The following is a 20,175-nucleotide window of genomic DNA, read 5'->3' as shown; positions in this document are numbered from 1 at the left end:
AATTCTGATACCTAATAAAAAGGTTTATCGACCTATCCTGAAACAAAGAAACGTTTCGATCTCTAGTGCTTACCAGAAATTATTGTACTGTCATTTTTTATTTTTTTATGTTTCCTAAGAATTTTTTTGTTCTATTTTGTAATAAAAGACGTTATAAAAAAAAAGAAGTTGCACAATTTTTTCAATTTCATAAATTATCTCATGAGCTAACACTGTTTTTAATAGATCTAGCCACTGCTCAACCTTGGTTAGACTATGTTAGAGGAATTTTAGTTAATAAGGTCGCACTTTTCTGGACTAGTGTAGGGCCACATGTTTTGTGTGAATGAATTGACGACACATTCGATGAACATTAAAATGACAGCCTTTATAAGAGTGCTTAGTCCAGATAATGTTACAACATACTGGGTTTGAGTTTATTACTAAAAAATTTCGGGAAAAAAATCTCAATTCAAGTGGTTTGCTGTAGCTATTTAAATTCTTTTATTTAATATGTTCTTAAAATCAACTCTCCATTTTTCTGCAGCCTTGAGCAAATTTTTCGGATTATGCAGCTTTTCCAGTTTAAAAAGTTTATGTAAATCTTCAAAGTCTTCCTGTAAGAATTAATGAATAGTCACTCATTATTAACGGATTCTTCACACATATACGAGTACAACGAATTTTAATACCTTTACCTGCTCAGGTTGTACTCGACTTAGATTTGCCAAAATCATGGACATATTTCGGCCACATGAGGACAAACCTAACGGAATTTTCCGGACTCTAATTCCATCAGCTGAAAATTTAAAACAAAATGAAATTCTTATATCGATCAAAGTATTTTTTTTTCTTTCTAATCTACTTCTTTCTATAAATTCATTATTTTCTATTTATTACCTTTGTCCTCAGTACCATTTTCCTCAATGATTTCTGAACCATCTGTAAGACAGGAAATGTCATTTTTTGAGCCTTCTCCTGCGAGCGATAAGAGTAAGAAAAAATCTTAAGTGAATTTTTTCTATTATTACTTTTTTTTTGGTGAAGTGTATTAAAATTGTTTTATATAAAGAAAAAAACAATTTATTTGTCAAAATTAAATAATACACATTTCTCCTAAATAATGTTAAAAGGATGTTGACTAATTTTTTTGTTATACGAATTAATGTAATTATAGAGAAGTCAAGAAAATAATTGTACAAGGTTCTCATTCCTTAAATTTGTTTTTCTATCTCATAATATACTGTGGAATTTTATTTGTTTACCAAATGTTTTATGGATATTTGAAATATTTCTACTAATCCTTTGCAAAACTGAACAAAAACGTTAAGGTAAGGAAAGTATGAGGGTACCTTAAAAACAAAAGGTAAACAAATCAGTAAGTAACCAACATTCGTTCATACTTAAAAGCTCGTAATTTCAAATTGTTAAAAACGTTCGAAAAAGAGTAAGTGTTTTATTTAAAGTTGTTTCCGATTTTTTTCTCATTTTTCTAAGCTGACTTCTCTCACTACTATTTGGACTTTCTAAGTACTTTAACGTCGCCTGTGAACCATGTTAGAGGGGAATTGGCCAAGCTACTCTTCTCCATGTAATATGTACTTTTATTATTGTGTGCCTGTAGAAATATTAGCCAACCCAAATGATTGGTTAGACATTTTATGATTGAAAATATTAAGTTAAAACTTCGACTATTGCAAAGATCTATCGGCAAGCTGAAAGATTACATAAAAGATGTAAATAGTCTTACGAATTGATTTTCCATCTAATAACTCCAACTGAGGAAGAAGTTTCCTGACATTGGCTCTATAGTTGAGGTATTTGCATCCAGGATTGCCTTGAAAAAAGAGTTCCTTGAGGCTGTCGCAATTTTGCAGAAAAGACAACTTGTCGTAGTGTTTGATATGATTTCTATAAAAAGGAAACTAAGCTAAGCTTATGTTACTGCTGAATTGCTGGTTTGTTTTAGTTTAGTTAATGAAAACTTCTACTTAATGCTTGTATCAACTTATGGAGAGATGCTTGCGATCAAAACATGGTTGAGTTAAAACTAGAAATTCAGTGCTATTTTGCATCATTTTTATAAAAAAAAGGCTTAAACACCACAATGTCTTTTCCGAAATTAACAGAGCCGAGGGGGGAAAAATCCTACCTCTAAACAGGATGCTCCGATTTGGTTTAAAGCAATTTAGAGAAGGTACGTGAGCATGGAAATTAAGCTTGGCCCGCGGTGTCTATTTTTAGTTTCAAGAATTTCGGCTCCATTGCGAGCAAATCTACGCTTTATATTAGAAGATAACAAGAATCTTACGACTTCTGACTTAAACTGTAGAAAATATCACCGAGGCTGCACCAGAAAATTTCAGGTAAATAGGTGTACCCTATTCAATTATAAAGCGCCTCTTGCGAGCAGTCGGCATGCTTCTTCACTGAATTCTTTTTGAAAGATTTTTCGTTACATTTAAAACAAAAACTATGTTTTAAGATCTCATGGGTGTCTAATTAAAAGTGAACTTCACTCCTATCGGTCAAGAACAAAATTTGTTTACCTGGATATATCAATAATCATAATTTTAGGCAAATAGCCGAGAAGTCCAATATCAGTTATAACATTTTCTGGAGCTGAGAATTCAATTAGGTTGCCAAACGATAGGATACCATCTAGAGAAGATAACTTGCACCGCCCTAATCGTAAGACGTGCAATCTTTGCATGTTAGCACCTAGTTCTCTGTAATCATTAGGTGGCATGTTAAACCAAATGGATTTGAATCCAAACCTGATTCATGTGGACTCGAGACCTACCTTAACGAATGTATGTTACTCGATTCTAAATCTAATTCTTTCAAACCAGGTAAATGAAGATTCATATTATACAATGGTAAGTCTTTAGTCATTAGCTTTAATTTGATTGACTGAATAGATGTTAAGTCGTTAGTATCTGCAACTTGTGTCTGCAAAAATAGCGTTAAAAATTTTGCTTAAGTAATTTTGGAGAAAGTTGTTGAAGACAACACAAAAACCACTTACCAGAAAGTCTACAATATTTAAATGTAATGTATTCGTATCCAAATTATCCACTGTTCTCTGTACTTTGTCATAATCGTCTTCAATTAAATTTCCATCCCTCATTATCGACACAACTAAGTATGCTAATTAGAGAAAAATGCTGTTCAAAAAACTATCATTGACCTAACAAGCTATGGTTGCTACGGTTATGCGCCCTGGGGCTACAGTGTACAATCACATGTTTTTTAAGTGTGAGCATTGAGACTAAAATTCACAAGCGGCTATGGACAGACAACCTTTGATTAAGAACGATTGAATAGACCGACCGTGGCAATGTTTCATAAAACTAGTTTTGAATTTGTTGGTTAAAGCAGTTTTAGTTCATGATCTCACACTACACTGAAATAGAATACTCTTCACATGATTTTTTACTGAGAATTGAGACCAGATTCACAGTATGACAGCCGTTTTTAAGAGTATTTAGTTTAGCTCCAGAAATGTTTCTCAAAATGGTTGAGTTTACTAGTTAGGGGTTACGACGCATTGCAGCCTTTCTGGATATATTAGGTCCTCACCGTAAGTAATATATTTATAGAACCCCCACTAAGTATGACATCTGATAATCGGGGAAGGCTCCTCCAACACCTAGTTACCAAGCATTTTAATTTTCCTTGAAAAATGGAGTCGGAGTCAGTTAGGTACGTTGGAGTCTCCATACTTCTTCCCCCAGAATTCGCAAGTTACACATTACTTTTTAGGCTCAGCTTGTTCAAGTGCTTTCTGAGTCAACAATGCACCATAAGGAAACCTGTCATCTTGCAGGGCCGATTTTCACTCAGACCGAAACATGCCTCAGATGCCTACCGGTTACAGTTGTCTGGGCAATATTTACTTGCCTCAATCCTGGGAAATAAATCCAAAGCTGCTTAGCCTTGAGAACTTCCTCCTTCTTCCTGAGCTCCTCAGTTTTGGGTCGCCTATCAGAGGTCACTTGGGGCCTTGCCTCTTCGTATCATTTCCTTCTACCCCAAAATGCCCCAGCTACACTTACAAATAAGTAACAGCAATTTTGTACTGTCGCGTGAATTTCACACGAAGGGTATTCTAAGTAATGAATAAAAAGTACGTTTTTTTTTAATAATTTTATTTTTTTTTTTATATATACTTTTTTTATCTCCAAATTTAAATACAAAATGAGCTATTTTAATGTTTTGTAGTTTACTTTTTAATTTGTATAATGATTTCTTTCTCATCACTTTACTTGCCCTAAATGTATCAACAAAAGATTCGTTCTTCCATGCCCTTTATTATTATTTTTTTTTTGTCCAGAACTTAAAATAATGGAAAAATTCACAAAACTTAATTTCTGTTTTTTTTTTTATTTTACTTTTTCATACTCTCTTCCATTTTTCTCTCACAAAAAAGTATGTTGGTAGATTTAATTTATAATTTAATTTCTCACCCATAAAAAAAAATTAAAAACTGCTGCTGGAGATTTTATCATGTTAGAACTACTGAGGCGCTACCTGTGGACAAAACAGTAAAAATAAGTTACCAATTAATGTTTATCTATTATGTACTACAATTTATACAAAGTCACAAGCAAAATTATTAGCCGAGTGTATATAAAAATACAAAATTGTCACCCTTAGAAAGAGAGAAAGCTAAATGCCTATTCAATTTCAATTACAATTTCTATTTCTAACAGAGACACTTTAAATAAGTATTATGAAACAGAAACTAAAAGATGAAAATACACAACAGTACATTAACCAACTAATAGCTCTAACCGAAACTACCATCAAATAAAATTACTTCGGATTTAAAAATAACTTTTACCTAGCTAATGAAGGAAAAGAAAGGGATCACCCCACGTCCGCAGCTCTGTCTGAAATATTTATACAAACAATATCTTGAACAGTCGATGCGCCAAAAAAAAAAAAAATCACACCTACTTCTACAATAGAAGAAAAAATTCAGTATAACGTATTACTGCATGCTAAGTAGACTTACTACTCACAGTCAGACAAGATGTACACATATGAAAATTACTGACTAAACTAAAGCTAAACAGCCTTTACCCTAAAATAAATTTCACATACGAATATGGAAATAACACAACTCTTAATTTCCTAGATATTACACTTGCAAGAAAGACAACTCAGAATTCGGAATATACAGAAAACCAACGTCCACTGACATTAAACACAACAGTTCCCCACCATCATGCTCAACATCAACTAGCCGCTCTCAGACACATGACAGATTAAAAACCACACCTCTTGCATCGAAGAACTATACGCAAAAAATCAACACTCGCACAATAGCCATAATTTTTTTTTTTAGTAAACTTAAAATATTATTAATAAATTATTAAATACAATAAACATTGCCTGGTTTGGCCTATTATTTAAATTGCATAAGGGAAAGTCGTGTGGATTCTTTCACGATATTTTCTTATACACACTCCACTTATAAAGAATGATTTTTAACTTAAGTTGAAAAACCTTACCTGAAGGTCCTGAAACTGATACTGGATTTGGCGTGGGCGACATTCCATGTGATCTTTCTTCATTGATTACGTGCACTGTAATTTAAAAAAACAATTGATTTGAATTCATTTCTGTGCTAAAAATACTAGTAGGGTGTAAGAAAGATCTGTGCGTTGTTCAACCTTACAATTTAAAAATAGTTTACTAATTTCTTGATGAGTGAATTTAATCACAATTAATAATTATTTAATTGCAGTTATCTGACTTCTTTTGTTTTACAATAGTTTTTCCTTTCTTTTATTTGTATTAAAATTTATTTTCTCTTATCTATAAGTGTAGTTTATGTACTTATTTTTTCCCTCAAATTACTCTTCTCCTTTTCATTTTCAACTAACGTTCCTTTTACAATTAGCTTTAGCTAATTAGTTTTCACGTAGTTTTTAATTATTTATTGTCAAACTCGACAAACGGACAGAGTCCATAATCATGAAATGCTTATTCTACTTTCCTCTGTTTAAAAAATTGTTTTCAATATAATATTGTAAAATGTCTCTTCTATGTGACCACTACTTCAAATAGTGACTGCCTTAGTTAATAAGTAGGTTCGTAAATGATAAAACACGCTAAACTTGTAATAAAACTAATTTATTACACAGCACAGTAAATAACATTTACTAACAACACGACTATTTACTGAATAAATTCACTAAATCACAACTGTTCACTGTTAAACACTACATAAATTCACAATAAAAACTACTTATAAAGACTGACTACTGGACTTCACTGCACTCGACTGACTCACTGGAGCCGCTCTTTCGGTTTTATACGGTCGTGGAATGTTCTGGAGTCTGCCAGAAGCTTTCAGTAAAAGCTAGGCATTTCTGTTTGCCCCTGGTCAAGTCTAGACTTCCAACTTACGCTAGCTCTTCCTAGTGGCTTCCTAACGAGCCATCTTCTTTCTATCTTCTTTCAAGAGATGGCACCAAAGTTACTTCGTTACAATATTATCACTACAATAAGGTTTATAGTTTATATTTCATAATTCAGTATTTGAACTTTATACAATCTATATACATACTCCCCCTCATTCTTGCAATGATTTTTGATACAATTTCGTACTTTGCTCAACTCTATACATATGACTACATGCCCTAAAACGAATAATTGTTCCTTTCTGGGCGCATCGAAGTTTATTATTTTAAAAACTTAATAACCGGCAACATAAAGAATGCTTAAGAATTTAGAAAAAAAAAAACACGCGCTTTGTTGCACTTCTTAAATTAGCCTAAAATTACAGGCTGTCAAAAAAAAAAATGCAAAGCTTCTACTCACGGAAATATGGATGATCCATTGCCGCTCGTGCAGTCAATCTTTCGTAATGATCATAACGCAATAACTTATCCAGAAAATCCAAAGCTTCTGGTGAAACTAAATGCTGGTTTTCACTGTGAACAAACCTTTCCCATCTCTTCCTTGAATGTCTGAGAACAAGCAAAGCAATAATAGTTAATTTAATAAAAAATTTAGAGTAAATAAGACTATGTAAGTGAGCAAAACTATCCACAATTCCCATGTTCCATCTAAAAGTAGCATTCCCTGGTTAAAATCAACGTTACCCGATGGCTCAGAACACTTCTAAGTTCAATGCTCACAAGTAGAGCCCAACGTCCCCTCGAAGTTGAAGATTTAGTCAGGCAACGTCTAGAGCAATGGGCCACAAGTGGCTCATGCTCTTCTATTTTTATAATGCACTCAATAAAAACTAGCACAGATTTAGTTGCTTGCAAACAATAAAAAAGGTCAAGATTTAACTCAGATATCGAACCGTTAGTTACAACGCAGTTACACGTCTAATTTCGCCGAACTGCGCACTTGAGATCGATTGTATTAAATTTTTTTTTAAGTACTCACACTTTTAGAAAATTTATAAGTGGAAGTAACTGAACTACAAGTAAAGGTTTCAGTGAAAATGTGGTTAGGTCCGCAGAGCTCCATAATATCGCTGATGTTATCCGTCGTAACACGCACGCTTGATGTAGTCCTGACCGACTTCGGACTTTCATCCATCAACAGAGGTAAATTATCCGTTTAATGTAGAGTTTTTGAAGTGCAGACGGAAGTGTGACGGAAAAATATGGGATAAATTAAACTTTTGAACTACTTATTGTATAGTTGCTTTTTATTAGAATCGTATCTTGTTCTTCAAAAATTGAAACTGTATTTTCAAAAGGTTTAAGGTTTAATGTAAGGTTTTTTACTCATGAACACTATGCTAATTTTCATGGTAATATTAACACATTTTTAAATGTATTGTATATTAGATTGTTCAACCACTTTGAAATACAGTCTCTTGTTATGCTCAAGTGATGAAGGCTATACCTAAATACAACTACACCAACATTAGAGATACATAAGCGGAGGATAAGTAGGTCGTTGAAATTTACGAATCCCACAACCCTCAAATTAAAGTAGCGATATCGTAAATATGGCTCAATTAAAAACTAGTTACTACGCAATTGAAATAAATATCCATGACAGAGATAAAATAGTTAAGTAGATATAGAATTTGAATTTTATACTTTGCATATATATAATATATGCAATATATTATATAACTTGGTATTCTTCAGATCTCAATAAATTTTTACTCAATTTTTGCCCTGCATATATAATATTATTAAGAAAATTTGGGAACTTTATCTTTTATAGAAAAAAATTGTCAAAGTTTGGTATTTTTGAATGTTACGCTTTTTCGTGCAGTTTTTATCGATCAACCCTTATATAACTGTCCTGCCGGACAGTTTTAATAAGGACTACTTCCATTTAAATCTTATTTCAAGAAATATCAATATTGGAGATTCACTGGTGGAATAAGGTGTTAGTTAAAACTTAATGATCTTGTATTGTCCTATTTCAAGCTTTGTAATTTTCAGAACTCTACGAAATTTTTGCTCAACTCGAATATCTAGCTTAAAATTGAAATTACTCAATAAATTTTAAATGTTCGGTAATAGCTCTATTAATGACTACAAACAATTAAAAAACAAAATTTAAAATAAATTTGGAGATCCTTGAGTTACACAAGCTTTGACTACAACCAAAAAAAGCTGTAGACCCTTGGTCTATAGTAAATAAACTAGCCAACTGACCTGCCCAGAATATCCGAAAATCGAGGATCTAGTTCTATATTATATTTGTCTAAATATTCGAATAGTTCTTCGGTGCCGAGCACCTTGGCGATGCGTACTAGCTGGTCATAGTTGTCATGCCCATGAAAGAATGGTTCTTTCCGAAAAATCATGCTTGCTAACATGCAGCCTAGCGACCACATATCTAAGGAATAATCATACATCTGTAAAAGAAACAGAAATAGCATTAAATTTTTGCATCACGCAAGACAGTTTCTAAGCAGCTATCTTGTAATATCTGGTAGGCTTTATGAAGAAGCTGTCCGAGTCAAATCCAAAAAATTAAGTGCAGTACCTAGTACTTAACGACATGGTTAGTGGAATAACTCCAGATATGGAAAAGGTAAAAAGGAGACGTAGGATAATGACGCAAACACATTCACCTCAACAGGCTGGCATCTCAAACCATATTTGTCAATCAAACATTATACAGTTTAAAAACGAACATTTCACTGAAAAGTACAAAACAAAACAACGTACCCTAATTCCTTCCCGATAACTGCCTCAAACCGAATTTTTACAGAAAAATGAAAAAGTTTTATATATAAACGAAGTTTACAGAAAAAACGATCTATTGAGAAAAGAAGTACTTCCAGTTGCGATAGCATAGCATTTTAAAAGAAACCTATAGAAAACTAAAGAAATAGCCCCTCTACCGAATGTGCATACAATTGAATTTTTCTTGAAAAACATTTCTAATAAATGTTACAATAGATCTTCACCTATACAATTAGTAAATGAAGTTTAATAAAAATCCTGAGAGTCGTTTCCGATAAATCTAAAACAAAAATGATTCAGAGTTCTTCCGGTGTTCCAATTTTAAACAATATTGTGATATCATCAGTTGTTGCCTAAGAGAAATGTCTAAAAATTCAACTTTCAGCGATTTTTCGCTTTTGAGTTACAGCGGGTCCATACATAGTATATACATACGAGTAAAATATATATATATATATATATTCAGAGAGCGAGAGTGAGAGGAAACTATTTGTATAAACCACTTTCTCGAACTCAGGAAATCTTAAAACAAATATTTCCGGTGAAATCTCAAAATCGATCGAGAATATGCACAATTACAATACCTTTCTAGTGGAAAAAGAGAAAGTAAACATCAACCTAAATACGATTCTACAAATGAATTGTGATTGACATTTGTTAAAAAATAGATTTTCTGGCAGAGCTTACTTCAGAACGATGGACAAAATGGTTTAATAAAATTCTAGATGGAATAAAAAATTTAAAAAAGCCCAGCGTTATCCATCTTAGGTTTAAATAATAATTAAGTTTAGTTCAAGCCAGTATGCTAACCATCAAAGTTAAAGATATCAAAAATCGATATCGAATTCTTTTATCTACCCATTCAATTGGTTATGCACACGTTTTTTTTTAGATGAAACTGAGTAATATTTTCAAATTTTGAAATCAAAGTTCAGGAACTTATTGATTGGAAAACCAAGGAATGGATGAGAGAAAGGGATTAATCCAACTGTTGGCTGAAAGTTGTCATACCACAGACAATCTTAATAGGCTACAGTTCAATATTCGGTTGATTTACCTTTAGTGCCTAATAAAGCTCATTAGAAGGTAAATCAACTTAAGCACCACTTACCTGGTAATCTACTAATAACTCAGGTCCCTTAAAGTATCTCGAGGCCACTCGAACGTTATACTCCTGTCCGGGGTGGTAGAACTCGGCCAGGCCCCAATCTATGAGTCTTAATTTCCTATTATCATGATCAATCATAACGTTATGTGGCTTCACGTCTCGATGCATGATGCCCATACTGTGGCAATAGTCAAGGGCCTGCAAACAACACACAATAATTCACGTTAGAGGAGCCCTAAGCAAAACTAACCTAGTATCAACAGCATAATTTTGGTTCTATATAGCATTAGCTGATATGATAGGTTTTTGTATGGTAAAATAAGAAAAAGTAACCAAAATAAGGGTAAAGAAATGAAACAAGTAAGAACCTTCAAATTTATAGTTTGATTTATCAAACCTCAAAATTATCTTTTTCCTAGCAAAATTCGATATCTTCTCCGGAACACGTTAAGAAATCTTTAGTCAACAAAATCTCAATCAGCAGTATACAAAATTACTTACAATCAAAAATATAAATTTGATACTGCAAAATATTAGTTTTCCAATTTTTTTTCATAGAAATGAAATTGAACGAGGTATGAGCCAAAATTATGAATCGAACAAATTTTTGCCGCATTTGGCTTCTTTTATCTCATATGTCTAATCTAGAAGTAATCTAGCGAAACTATATACAACATAAATTTCAGTAAATTATTGACTGCATTACTTTGGTTCTAACAAATTTTACCTACAGCTAATATTAACCGAGACTTGCTTCACTTTTTGAAGAGTATCCCCAGATTAGAGCAAAACTTGGCTACTTTTATCAATGATTTCATGCGAAGTTTTCATGTACAGATGTATCTCCAGGAATTAATTCATCAAGTTCATATAAAGAAACCTGAACTTTCCATTAACATTTCACCTTATATGAGTAACTTAAATTTCTTTTCACACCTTTAAACAAAATCATTGTTATGTTCAGCATTGCGGATCTATGAGTTAACAACTGAATGTATATTAAGCCCCAATTACTCACTAAGTACTCTGAGCCGAAAGTATTCATAGAATATTAATTATAACAAATTTAATACTGTTCAACTTTGGAATATAGCTTTGCGTAAATATGAGCCAAAAGTGGCGAGGATACTTTCACAGATCCTAACTTAATGGCCATAACTCATAGTGAGAAGCCCTAGACAAAACTACTAAGAACATAAATTGAAGAAAATGTAACTTCTCTTAAATTTTGAATAATTAAGCTTACCTTTAATAGTTCGTATAAATAATATCGTATGTCATAATCGTTCAAGGTTTGGTACAATTGTTTGAAGTCCGTGTTGTTAACATGCTCGAAAATTAGGGCTGGCGTTCGAGAAACTGGATCTCTGACAACAGCTAGTAGAGAAATTATATTCTTTCCACCTTTTAAATTCTCTAAGATCTTTATCTCTCGTTTAATTTTCTTCTTTTTGACTGGCTGCAAAACATTAGAAGTATGGACTAAGAAGCTTTTGTTGACAATCAATACTGTGAGAAAGACTCAGTATGACTGTTAATTCAGCCGAGCTACAGCTTACTGGCCTTTTAATGTATTCGTCTTACGTCAATTACCCTGTTGCTGGGAAAAATCGACATATCGTAGCTATCATAGAACGTCATTCAACGAAAAAATACGGTGCAACACCTTCGTCATACGAAACAAAGCAATGTTTACTGAATTCATTTATGATACGAATATAATGACAGATAATATATCTAGGAGAGGAGATTTCGTGGGGGTTGGCCTATTATCCTACACCACAGCGACCAAGGGATGGATATATTGTGACACCTTAAGTTAGAGTATCTTATCTAATTGTTTGATTAGACTTAGGAATCAAAGAGAGGCTCCTTGTTAATTCTCAGACAAACAAGCCTTTGTCACTGAACAAAATGTATACAGGTTACCCGTCAGACCTTGTGATACAAGTATTTACTCTGCTAGCTTTCAAGAAAAATACGACCACCCAACCATTGCCCGGCACCATTTTGGAGTAGTTCCGCAATAAGCTAATGAGAACTCAGTAAATGGCCAGGGTACCCCCCCCCAACGTTTTTGAGTCTCATTGTGTACCCATGCTTTAATGGCATACAATCATGAAGCATTTTTCTAAAGCCGCAACAGAATTCAATGTCCCTCTCATAAGGCAATCTGACGCCTCAATATTCCTAATTCCTGATGCCTCTAGCCACTTGGACGACTAGACCTCGTTTTAGTGACCAAAACTAATCCAAGGTATCCAATCCTACACTAGCCATCAACTGACTTTGTAAGACTTGATAGTCCTTAGAGCAAACTGGCTGTCTAAAAGAGGTGTACTCTGGAGGGATACAATCTTAACCTACTAAGTTCTGATCGCCTACTTAGCTCAAGTAGATAAAATTACTTTTATAAATTGGGCACTTACCTTTAATATTTTAACCACACACTTATCATTTGATTGTATATTCACTGCTTCAAATACTTCGCTATATTTTCCCCGACCAAGCTTACGCACAAGCTGGTAGTCATCTTGTTGCCTATTAAAAAACAAAATTTACGGATTACTCCTTTGCAAGAGGATACAAAATGGTTAAGTAAAAAATTACTGGAGTTGAAACAAACTACTATGCTTTTTTCCCCAAAATAAATGTTCGTTAACATACTGGACTTTTTGTTAGAAACAAATATAATAATAATAATAAAATCTTAAATCGTAAACCAATCTTGTAGCCAAAAATTCCAAACCCTACCTATTCCACCAGCTATCTGTAAAGCAAAAATACCGAAACAATCCTCATAAATATTGTAAATTGAGTACAACGCGAAAAATCAGGTGTGAACACACTCACGACTTTCTGTTAATACAATTCACAAACTTCTCACACAAACTCTGAAACATATTTACTTTTTAATAACAATATCCAGTTTTTAAAACCATACATTCCGCAGGAATGACACTTCAGAGAGAATTGTACCCACAAAGTAAAGTAAAGTAATTGCCTATTTTTTTCAGGCGGGCTTACGTCCAACTAACAATTAGGTGTCGTGGACGAAGGCGACTAGCAAACACACTTTACTGTAAATTTCTTTTATTAACCATTAAATAAAATCCTAGGCCTAAGTCCGGGAATCGAACCCACTAACCAAAATACATCTTAGCTTTGTAGGTCTCGCCTCTAACCGCTCGGCTACCGTGGCGCCTGGGAAGTGTACCCATCCCAACCTTTAGAACTTGCCTGAAAAGAATTTTCCTAGGAAAATAATTGAAGAGAATATATACGTGAAAAATTTATTTAGGTTTGGGAACTTTCTATGAACTTAGCAATTTCACAATAAAGCTAATTCTTCTAAATAATAAAAAGTAATAGGACCAAACGTAAAGCGAAAATGACCTTGAGGGAAGAGAGGTGTTTTTTTTTTTCTTTGGTTTGTGAGCTGTGTTCACACACATTCATACACACACACACACACACACACGAGCCATTTCCTTAAAACCACTTTTTTGAACTCAATGATCTAAAAACGGGCATTCTATGTAAAATCATCCAGCGATATCTAAAGTAAATCTATAGAAACACAATTCGCTCTTAAAGCTGAATAAACCTCCAATACAAATTTTAGGAAAAGTTCAGCTGAGATGGTTGGCAGATATAATAAATTAAGAAGAGCAGGGATATCTTGAAATTACTTGAGGCAAGACCTCAGGTAAAAAAAAAATTGGCAGTCAGCGTAAAGAATATAATTGTGGCAGCAGTTGGGAAATGGCCGAACGCTGAGATCTTGTGGCAAAATAATAATCAACTTTATCGTACCACTAGCTCCTAGTAATTGAGGTGAAGAATAAATAAGGGAATATCTCTCACCTTTTTGGGTACTACTGAATCTATAGACAACCTACATACGTTCTGCGTCAATATCATTTACACGCCGATATCACACTCTCTAAATGTTGAGCAGTCCGAATAAAAACAAAGCCTTTCCCCTACTACTTCATTAGGTCAAAATTGCCTCCTTATTTAGGTTATAGCCTCCTTTATTAAAAAAAGTGATGCGAAATCTCATGAATTTTAAACTCCGTCATGTTTTTAAAACGCATACATCACTTAACAGGCTGCTATAAATATAGATTAGTAAATATAGCTAGATATATTAGTAAAGAGCATTTAAAGGGAAGGTAGCGCAGACTTTTTTTCACCATCAGGTATAACAATACTTACCCCCACTCCACGGAATATGCTTCGTAATCCCAATATTCTCTTGGTTTGTGTGAATTAACATCAGCGTACACTCGAGCTCTACTGGTCAATGCCATAGTCCTATTTCAATATTAATTTAAAAACTGCGAGGTATATATGGGATTCTTTTAGGCTATAATCGCCTATTGAACAATTATTGAACAAATAGAGCCTGAAACAAAAAACGAAGTAAAATAACCGCAGAGCCAAATTCAATAAGAAAGTTTTACGCTCATTTCATTAACATGCAATTGTACTAGATACTTTCATGCTTAAGATGTGGGAGAAAATCATCGTAAGTTCCAACACGTCAGTACTGTGGTATTAGCCAGTGCTCCTACCATCTAACAATAAATGAACTGCAGATTAAATTATAAGTTGTGGGCCACAAGTCACCCAGAAGACGGATTCTTTGCTACAATATGGATGTTCTACCATTTACAGAAACACAGCCTGGAAACTTCCACGACTGTAGTCGAGTTATGGGCCAGAAGGCATCTTAATTCAACGAACATTTTGCTTTAATATTGTATTAACCAGTGAGCTTGCCCCCCCCCCGTAACATTAACGCTACTACAGCATCGAATCTTGCTTCTTAAAGCGAAATGTGGGCCTTTACCTAATTCTTAAAGCCAACACTTTATTATGGTTATCAGCCATTGTGTTTATTCTGTCACTTTAACAGAACATCCTGGACACTCTCAACACTGAGATATAACCTAAACACCTTATACTGTCAAACACCTCATTTCTGGGAGTACTAGCCTGAAAGCATCTACCATTAACAAAAGTATAACCAGCATACTTTCACGCCTGTTGCTACATTGTTGAGTATAAGTTAACTCTAAACAGGCTGACACTTTAATAATTTGGTTACTTAGCTGTGGCTATCCATTTTAACTAAGTCATTAAACGGAACTGAAACATAGACGCTCTTTACGTCTCAGGGCTAACTGTGAGGAACATTTAAATGATGTAAAGATTGTGGACTTAACAAAAGCACTACCTAGGCACTTAGACTGCCTATTAATCCAGAAGCAAGCCAACTTTTTAAATGAGCATAAAGGGTTTATTTTATTTTTTTGAAAATAAACCTAAAAAAGGAACATATTCTAGACTTACTCAGTTTATCTAAAAAGTTATTTGAACATATAAAATAACTTAAGAGCATATTTGCACTATCATAAATGTTTTTAAATTAGACCTCTACTAAGATTAAATCCTACAGAGGTCTGTAACAGTAACACTTTATAATAAAAAATAAAAAATAAACTTCAAAAATTCATACCACCAACTAAAAAATTATTATAACTCTTGGAGAAATTGTAATGCCAAGCCTTAAAATCAAAAAGCTTATTCCAAAAACTAAAAAAAAGGGCAAAATTATCTTTAAATTCGGAAAGGAATGAAAACTGTATACCGACTAATTTAATTCTAAGATTGAAACCTTCTGAAGTTTAAACACATTTTTATACATAACCTGATCTTGGTATTGGATTTTCTAATTCTATAAATTGCTTGTTTTACTTTTCACTTAATTTTATTTAAATTTCTATTTGGGCTAAAGAAAAATTAAATTTTTCAGTATAAAACCAAACGTTAAAAAGTTATGTTAACTTCATAAAATTTAGTGTGGGGGGACACTGCCTAAAATGTTTTGGGGGGTTATAGCTTTTTTTTATGAATAAAATACAATAAAGTTTAAATAAATAAAAATAAAACTCACCTAATATAACATTGCAAATTTTGCGTTTGTTTTTTTACTTATACTTTACACCACCATCGGTGGCAAAAAATCACTTTTTTAAAAACACACACCTCACAGATAGTTCTTCCAACAGATATTAATTCACCATACAATTGAATTAATTTAATCACACAAAGATGTTTAAAATTGTAATCTAATAAAATGATTTTTAATGATCTTTTATTGTTTATAACACAATATTAATTGTAGATACATTGGCTTTAATGAAAATAAAATGAAATCATAAAGACAACCTTAAAAAAAAAGGCAAATTAGCTTGTATTACAATCTCTGGGCAATATGGCCAAACTATCTTACCATAATTTAATCTGTCCCTAGTCGTTTTATAAAATTTACTTGTTTTAAAAATTCATTAATTAAAACTTGCATGACATTCAAATCAAGTATATATTTGAATAAGTAGTTAATAAAATTAATGTAGCAAAGAATAAAAAAAATAGAAGTTTTACCCACCCCAACAATAAGAATTTTGAAAGTCATAAACTTAAACAACTAATTCCTAATTTGCTGACTGTTTTAGTGGAATATAATACAAACATTATATTTATAATAAAAAATAAAAATAAAGCAGATAATTGCGGTGGAGAGAATTAGAGGAAAATGGTTTTTATTTGCAATCAATTTATTTGAAATGATCCTGTAGAAGTAATGTTTAACGAAAAAAAAAAAATTATAAATAAACTGTAGGCTCTCTTTATTCAAATTATTAAAAAAAACAACCTTTTCTTTTAACTTTAAATACAAAATTTAAAAATAATTAAAAAATAAAACCGAAAGCCACCTCACAAAAGTTTTTATGCATTAAACTTTACACTTATGTAATGTGCGTGGTAAGCACATTTTATTTACAATTAAATATTTTTAATATTTAGTTTGACCCTCCCTTATTGTCAATTACACTTTTTAACCTTCTTGGCATCGAAGACACTATTTTTTTTTGTGTAATCTGTTGGAATCTCTTCCCATTCTAGTTTTAATTTTTCCTTTTGGACCGAAACGCTGGTGATTTGGAAATTTCTAATTTTTCGTTCCAGATTGTCCCATAAATGTTCGATAAGATCCGAGGACTGGTGAGGAGTATCAAGTACTTTCGGGCAATTTTATAGGAGCCATTAGCGTGAAGTACGCCTTACGTCGTTGTCCTGAAAAAATTTTCCCATTTTCCAGAGTACCTATTCTGGATGCACTTTCCTTTAATATTTTTTTAAATGTCAATTCTGGTCCATGAGCCCATCTATAAAATGCAGATTACCTGGACCGAAGGACTACATACAACCTCAGACCATAACTGATCCACCACCATGCTAGACGGTTGTTCTAATATTCTTCGTCTCGAGCTCCTTATTCACTCTTCTCCAAACCTATCCTCCTCTGTCCGAGCCAAAAATATTAAATTTGCTTTCGTCACTGAAAACCACTTCATCCAAGAATTTTTACTCCTTTACCAAGTATAAATTTGCGAAATCAATTATTTTCTTTTTATTCTCATTGCTAATAAATGTTTTTTTGCGGCATATCCTACCATTGTATACTGCATTCCGCAGAACCTTCCTCACAGTTTCTGCACTATCATGTTTAATTCATATCAATCTCTGAACTATTTTAGGGGTACTAATATGAGGATTTAGCTCAATTTTCCGTAAAATAAGTTTTTCACTATGGGAAATAAAATTTTAAGCCGGCCACTTTTAGGTTTGTCATTAATTTTTTTTTTAATATAAATTTTTGAAATATGGACTGCACTGTAGCAAACGGCACATTGACATTTTTACAGATCTTTCGGTAGCTTTCATTCTTTTCCCAATGTTCAATTATTAATTTTCTTATTTCGAGGGAAACGGTTTTACCACGCAGGCTCATCTTTATTTGGGCACTTGAGTAAGGCAATTGAGAAAATATTTTTGTTATTATTTACTTATTTTAACTTTTGCTTTCATTAGATTAAGATTCAATAAAGATTTGTTTGGGTGGTAAGGTCATACATTAAAAATATTGACATATTACTGAAATGTATGAAAACTTTTGTGAGGTAAAATTGGTATTTTTTTTTTTATTTATTAGCCGCTTAAAATTTCAGTGAATGTATTTTTTCGAAATGGATTCTTTGTTGAGATTACTTAAATTTTAGAGGGAAAAATTACATTTTCCTCACTTTATTAATTTTGAAATTATAGCCTCATTAATTCTGCAAACCAGAGTGTATGAAAACTTTTGTGAGTCACTGTATATAAGTATTTAAGTGAAGCCAGATGTATTGGTAATCAGATGTTAGTTTGATCAATACTACCGTATGGAAACCTAATTATTTTCTATACTGTTGATACGTATGGGGTTTGATTGAGAATATTGAATAATTAAATGTTTTTCCTATTAATAGCGCAATAAAGGTGAGGAAAAGTTTTTCAATTTTCAATATTAAGAACATGATTCTACTGGAAAACATAATCTTATTTATGTACGTAGACCGATGGTTTAACAAGCAAACAAACCTCAGTTTACGACTGGCGGTTAAAAATAAAAATTTTTTCACATAAAATGTTGGTCCATTTAATAAAGTATACTTCCTTATTAATAAAATAATGTTCGTTAGGTTTCGGCGAAAATTTATGGAGATGTCTTCTAACTATTACAATATTGAATATAATTTTAACTAATTTTCTTGAATTAGTCTCCAGAAATTTTCTATAGAAATATAACATCGAGAAGCGTATTGCAATTACTTATACTTATTAGTTTATTTTCATTTTACTTTCTTCCAATGAAATAAATAAACTTTTCAAACTTATTTTGGGAGCGATAGCCTCCCTCCGATCGGCGTCAGCCCCACTACCTATTTATAACATCATTAATTTAAAGAGTTCTAAGAAAATTAGAGAAAGTCTTGTGTTCACACTATAATTGTTTTTGTATTTCATTGGGTGGAGGCCGCGTCTCGCTTGTTTAATATAATTAAATTGTTTCATAGTGGACCATTTTTAATTGCTGCAATTTTTAAATGCTCAAGTTAGATTCTGTATTCAAATTTTTACTTTATGTAACATAAATGATCTTTAGGGAAAGAGGAATTTTAGTTTTTAAGAGGACAACACTGAGCAAAGGGTGGCCTGGTTTGTTAAAATTGGGGTGGTAAGATTTTTTCTTGCGCAGCTATTTTTGAGGATTTGTTAGTGCGGTGTGATTTCAGTTGTTGAGTAAGTACTATCGTTTTGAACCAGCCATGTTGCGATCATTAACATCTCTGATGAACAAAACAGCCAAACGTGCTTCTGCCAACCAATTACGTTGTACCACTGCAACAATTCTACATCAACGACGTTCAATGTCAGCCCATAACACAGAAACTGATGAAGAATTTGATAAAAGATATTTGGATTTTTTCAATCGTAAAGATATTGATGGATGGGATGTACGTAAAGCTATGAATGATCTCAGCGGTATGGATTTAGTACCGGAACCTAAGATTATTGAAGCAGCGCTGAAAGCTTGTAGAAGAGTAAATGATTATGCTTTAGCTGTTAGATTTCTAGAAGCCGTACACTTTAAATGTGGCGACGACGTGGAAAAAATCTATCCTTATATACTTCAAGAAATCAGGAAAACTTTGGACGAATTAGGCATAGATACACCGGACAAATTAGGTTACGATAAACCAGAATTATCTTTACCTAGTGTTTATAATATGCACTGAAAAACTTCTTTACAAAAGGACGAAAATAGAACCTCAATTGACATAAGGACATCAGGAAAGAATGGGCAAATTTTCTAGAATAGGAATAACCATTACATTGTAGATTAAACTTATTAACATTAAAGCTGTCAAGTAAACACCCAACGTTTTCAAATTTTATTCAATACCCTCTTTCCAAAAAAAAAAAAAAATCACTAAAAAATGT

General features: G+C 32.7%; 3 protein-coding genes across 6 annotated transcripts; 1 reads left to right on the top strand and 2 right to left on the bottom strand.

Annotated features, from left to right (window-relative positions):
* Positions 1-461: 461 nt before the first annotated feature.
* On the bottom strand, positions 462-4,150 carry LOC141461785 (leucine-rich repeat-containing protein 56). 2 transcript variants are annotated; one of them, XM_074143113.1, is made up of 7 exons: positions 3,008-4,150; positions 2,783-2,931; positions 2,529-2,708; positions 1,730-1,890; positions 880-957; positions 678-778; positions 462-596 (listed from the first exon to the last, which is right to left on the bottom strand). In XM_074143113.1, exons 1-7 carry the CDS (start codon positions 3,107-3,109, stop codon positions 474-476), a joined length of 894 nt encoding a protein of 297 aa, XP_073999214.1. In that variant the 5' UTR covers positions 3,110-4,150; the 3' UTR covers positions 462-473. The 2 variants fall into 2 exon arrangements, with proteins under 2 accessions (XP_073999214.1, XP_073999215.1); XM_074143114.1 differs by having other exon boundaries at positions 880-921.
* A 139-nt stretch (positions 4,151-4,289) lies between these two features.
* On the bottom strand, positions 4,290-16,550 carry LOC141461783 (casein kinase II subunit alpha). Of its 3 annotated transcripts, none has more exons than XM_074143110.1 (9): positions 16,241-16,550; positions 14,497-14,686; positions 12,705-12,816; positions 11,522-11,734; positions 10,279-10,473; positions 8,631-8,833; positions 6,814-6,962; positions 5,499-5,573; positions 4,290-4,512 (listed from the first exon to the last, which is right to left on the bottom strand). In XM_074143110.1, exons 2-9 carry the CDS (start codon positions 14,589-14,591, stop codon positions 4,487-4,489), a joined length of 1,068 nt encoding a protein of 355 aa, XP_073999211.1. In that variant the 5' UTR covers positions 14,592-14,686; positions 16,241-16,550; the 3' UTR covers positions 4,290-4,486. The 3 variants fall into 3 exon arrangements, with proteins under 3 accessions (XP_073999211.1, XP_073999212.1, XP_073999213.1); XM_074143111.1 differs by lacking the exon at positions 16,241-16,550 and adding an exon at positions 15,803-15,956; XM_074143112.1 differs by lacking the exon at positions 16,241-16,550 and adding an exon at positions 15,637-15,811.
* Positions 16,551-19,365: 2,815 nt separating this feature from the next.
* On the top strand, positions 19,366-20,114 carry LOC141461781 (cytochrome c oxidase subunit 5A, mitochondrial-like). Its single transcript, XM_074143107.1, has one exon. It carries the CDS (start codon positions 19,500-19,502, stop codon positions 19,968-19,970), a length of 471 nt encoding a protein of 156 aa, XP_073999208.1. The 5' UTR covers positions 19,366-19,499; the 3' UTR covers positions 19,971-20,114.
* The last annotated feature ends 61 nt before the right edge of the window (positions 20,115-20,175 follow it).

Source organism: Rhodnius prolixus, unplaced genomic scaffold (assembly GCF_049639745.1).
Source record: "Rhodnius prolixus isolate KJV_2025 unplaced genomic scaffold, Rpr scaffold_12, whole genome shotgun sequence".
Lineage (NCBI taxonomy): Eukaryota > Metazoa > Arthropoda > Insecta > Hemiptera > Reduviidae > Rhodnius > Rhodnius prolixus.
Note: the sequence above shows the minus strand (reverse complement) of the source record. Positions and strands in the feature narration are given on the sequence as shown.

Excerpts from the sequence above, each read along its gene's own strand:
- LOC141461785 (XM_074143113.1), bottom strand. The coding sequence starts at position 3,109 with ATGAGGGATGGAAATTTAATTGAAGACGATTATGACAAAGTACAGAGA. Across the intron at positions 1,891-2,528 it reads ATGATTATTGATATATCCAG|AAATCATATCAAACACTACG; the intron begins GTAAACAAATTT and ends TCCTTTTTATAG. Across the intron at positions 779-879 it reads AAATGGTACTGAGGACAAAG|CTGATGGAATTAGAGTCCGG; the intron begins GTAATAAATAGA and ends TTAAATTTTCAG.
- LOC141461783 (XM_074143110.1), bottom strand. The coding sequence starts at position 14,591 with ATGGCATTGACCAGTAGAGCTCGAGTGTACGCTGATGTTAATTCACAC. Across the intron at positions 10,474-11,521 it reads ATTTATACGAACTATTAAAG|GCCCTTGACTATTGCCACAG; the intron begins GTAAGCTTAATT and ends TGTTGTTTGCAG. Across the intron at positions 6,963-8,630 it reads TTTTCGGATATTCTGGGCAG|ACATTCAAGGAAGAGATGGG; the intron begins GTCAGTTGGCTA and ends GCTTGTTCTCAG.
- LOC141461781 (XM_074143107.1), top strand. The coding sequence starts at position 19,500 with ATGTTGCGATCATTAACATCTCTGATGAACAAAACAGCCAAACGTGCT.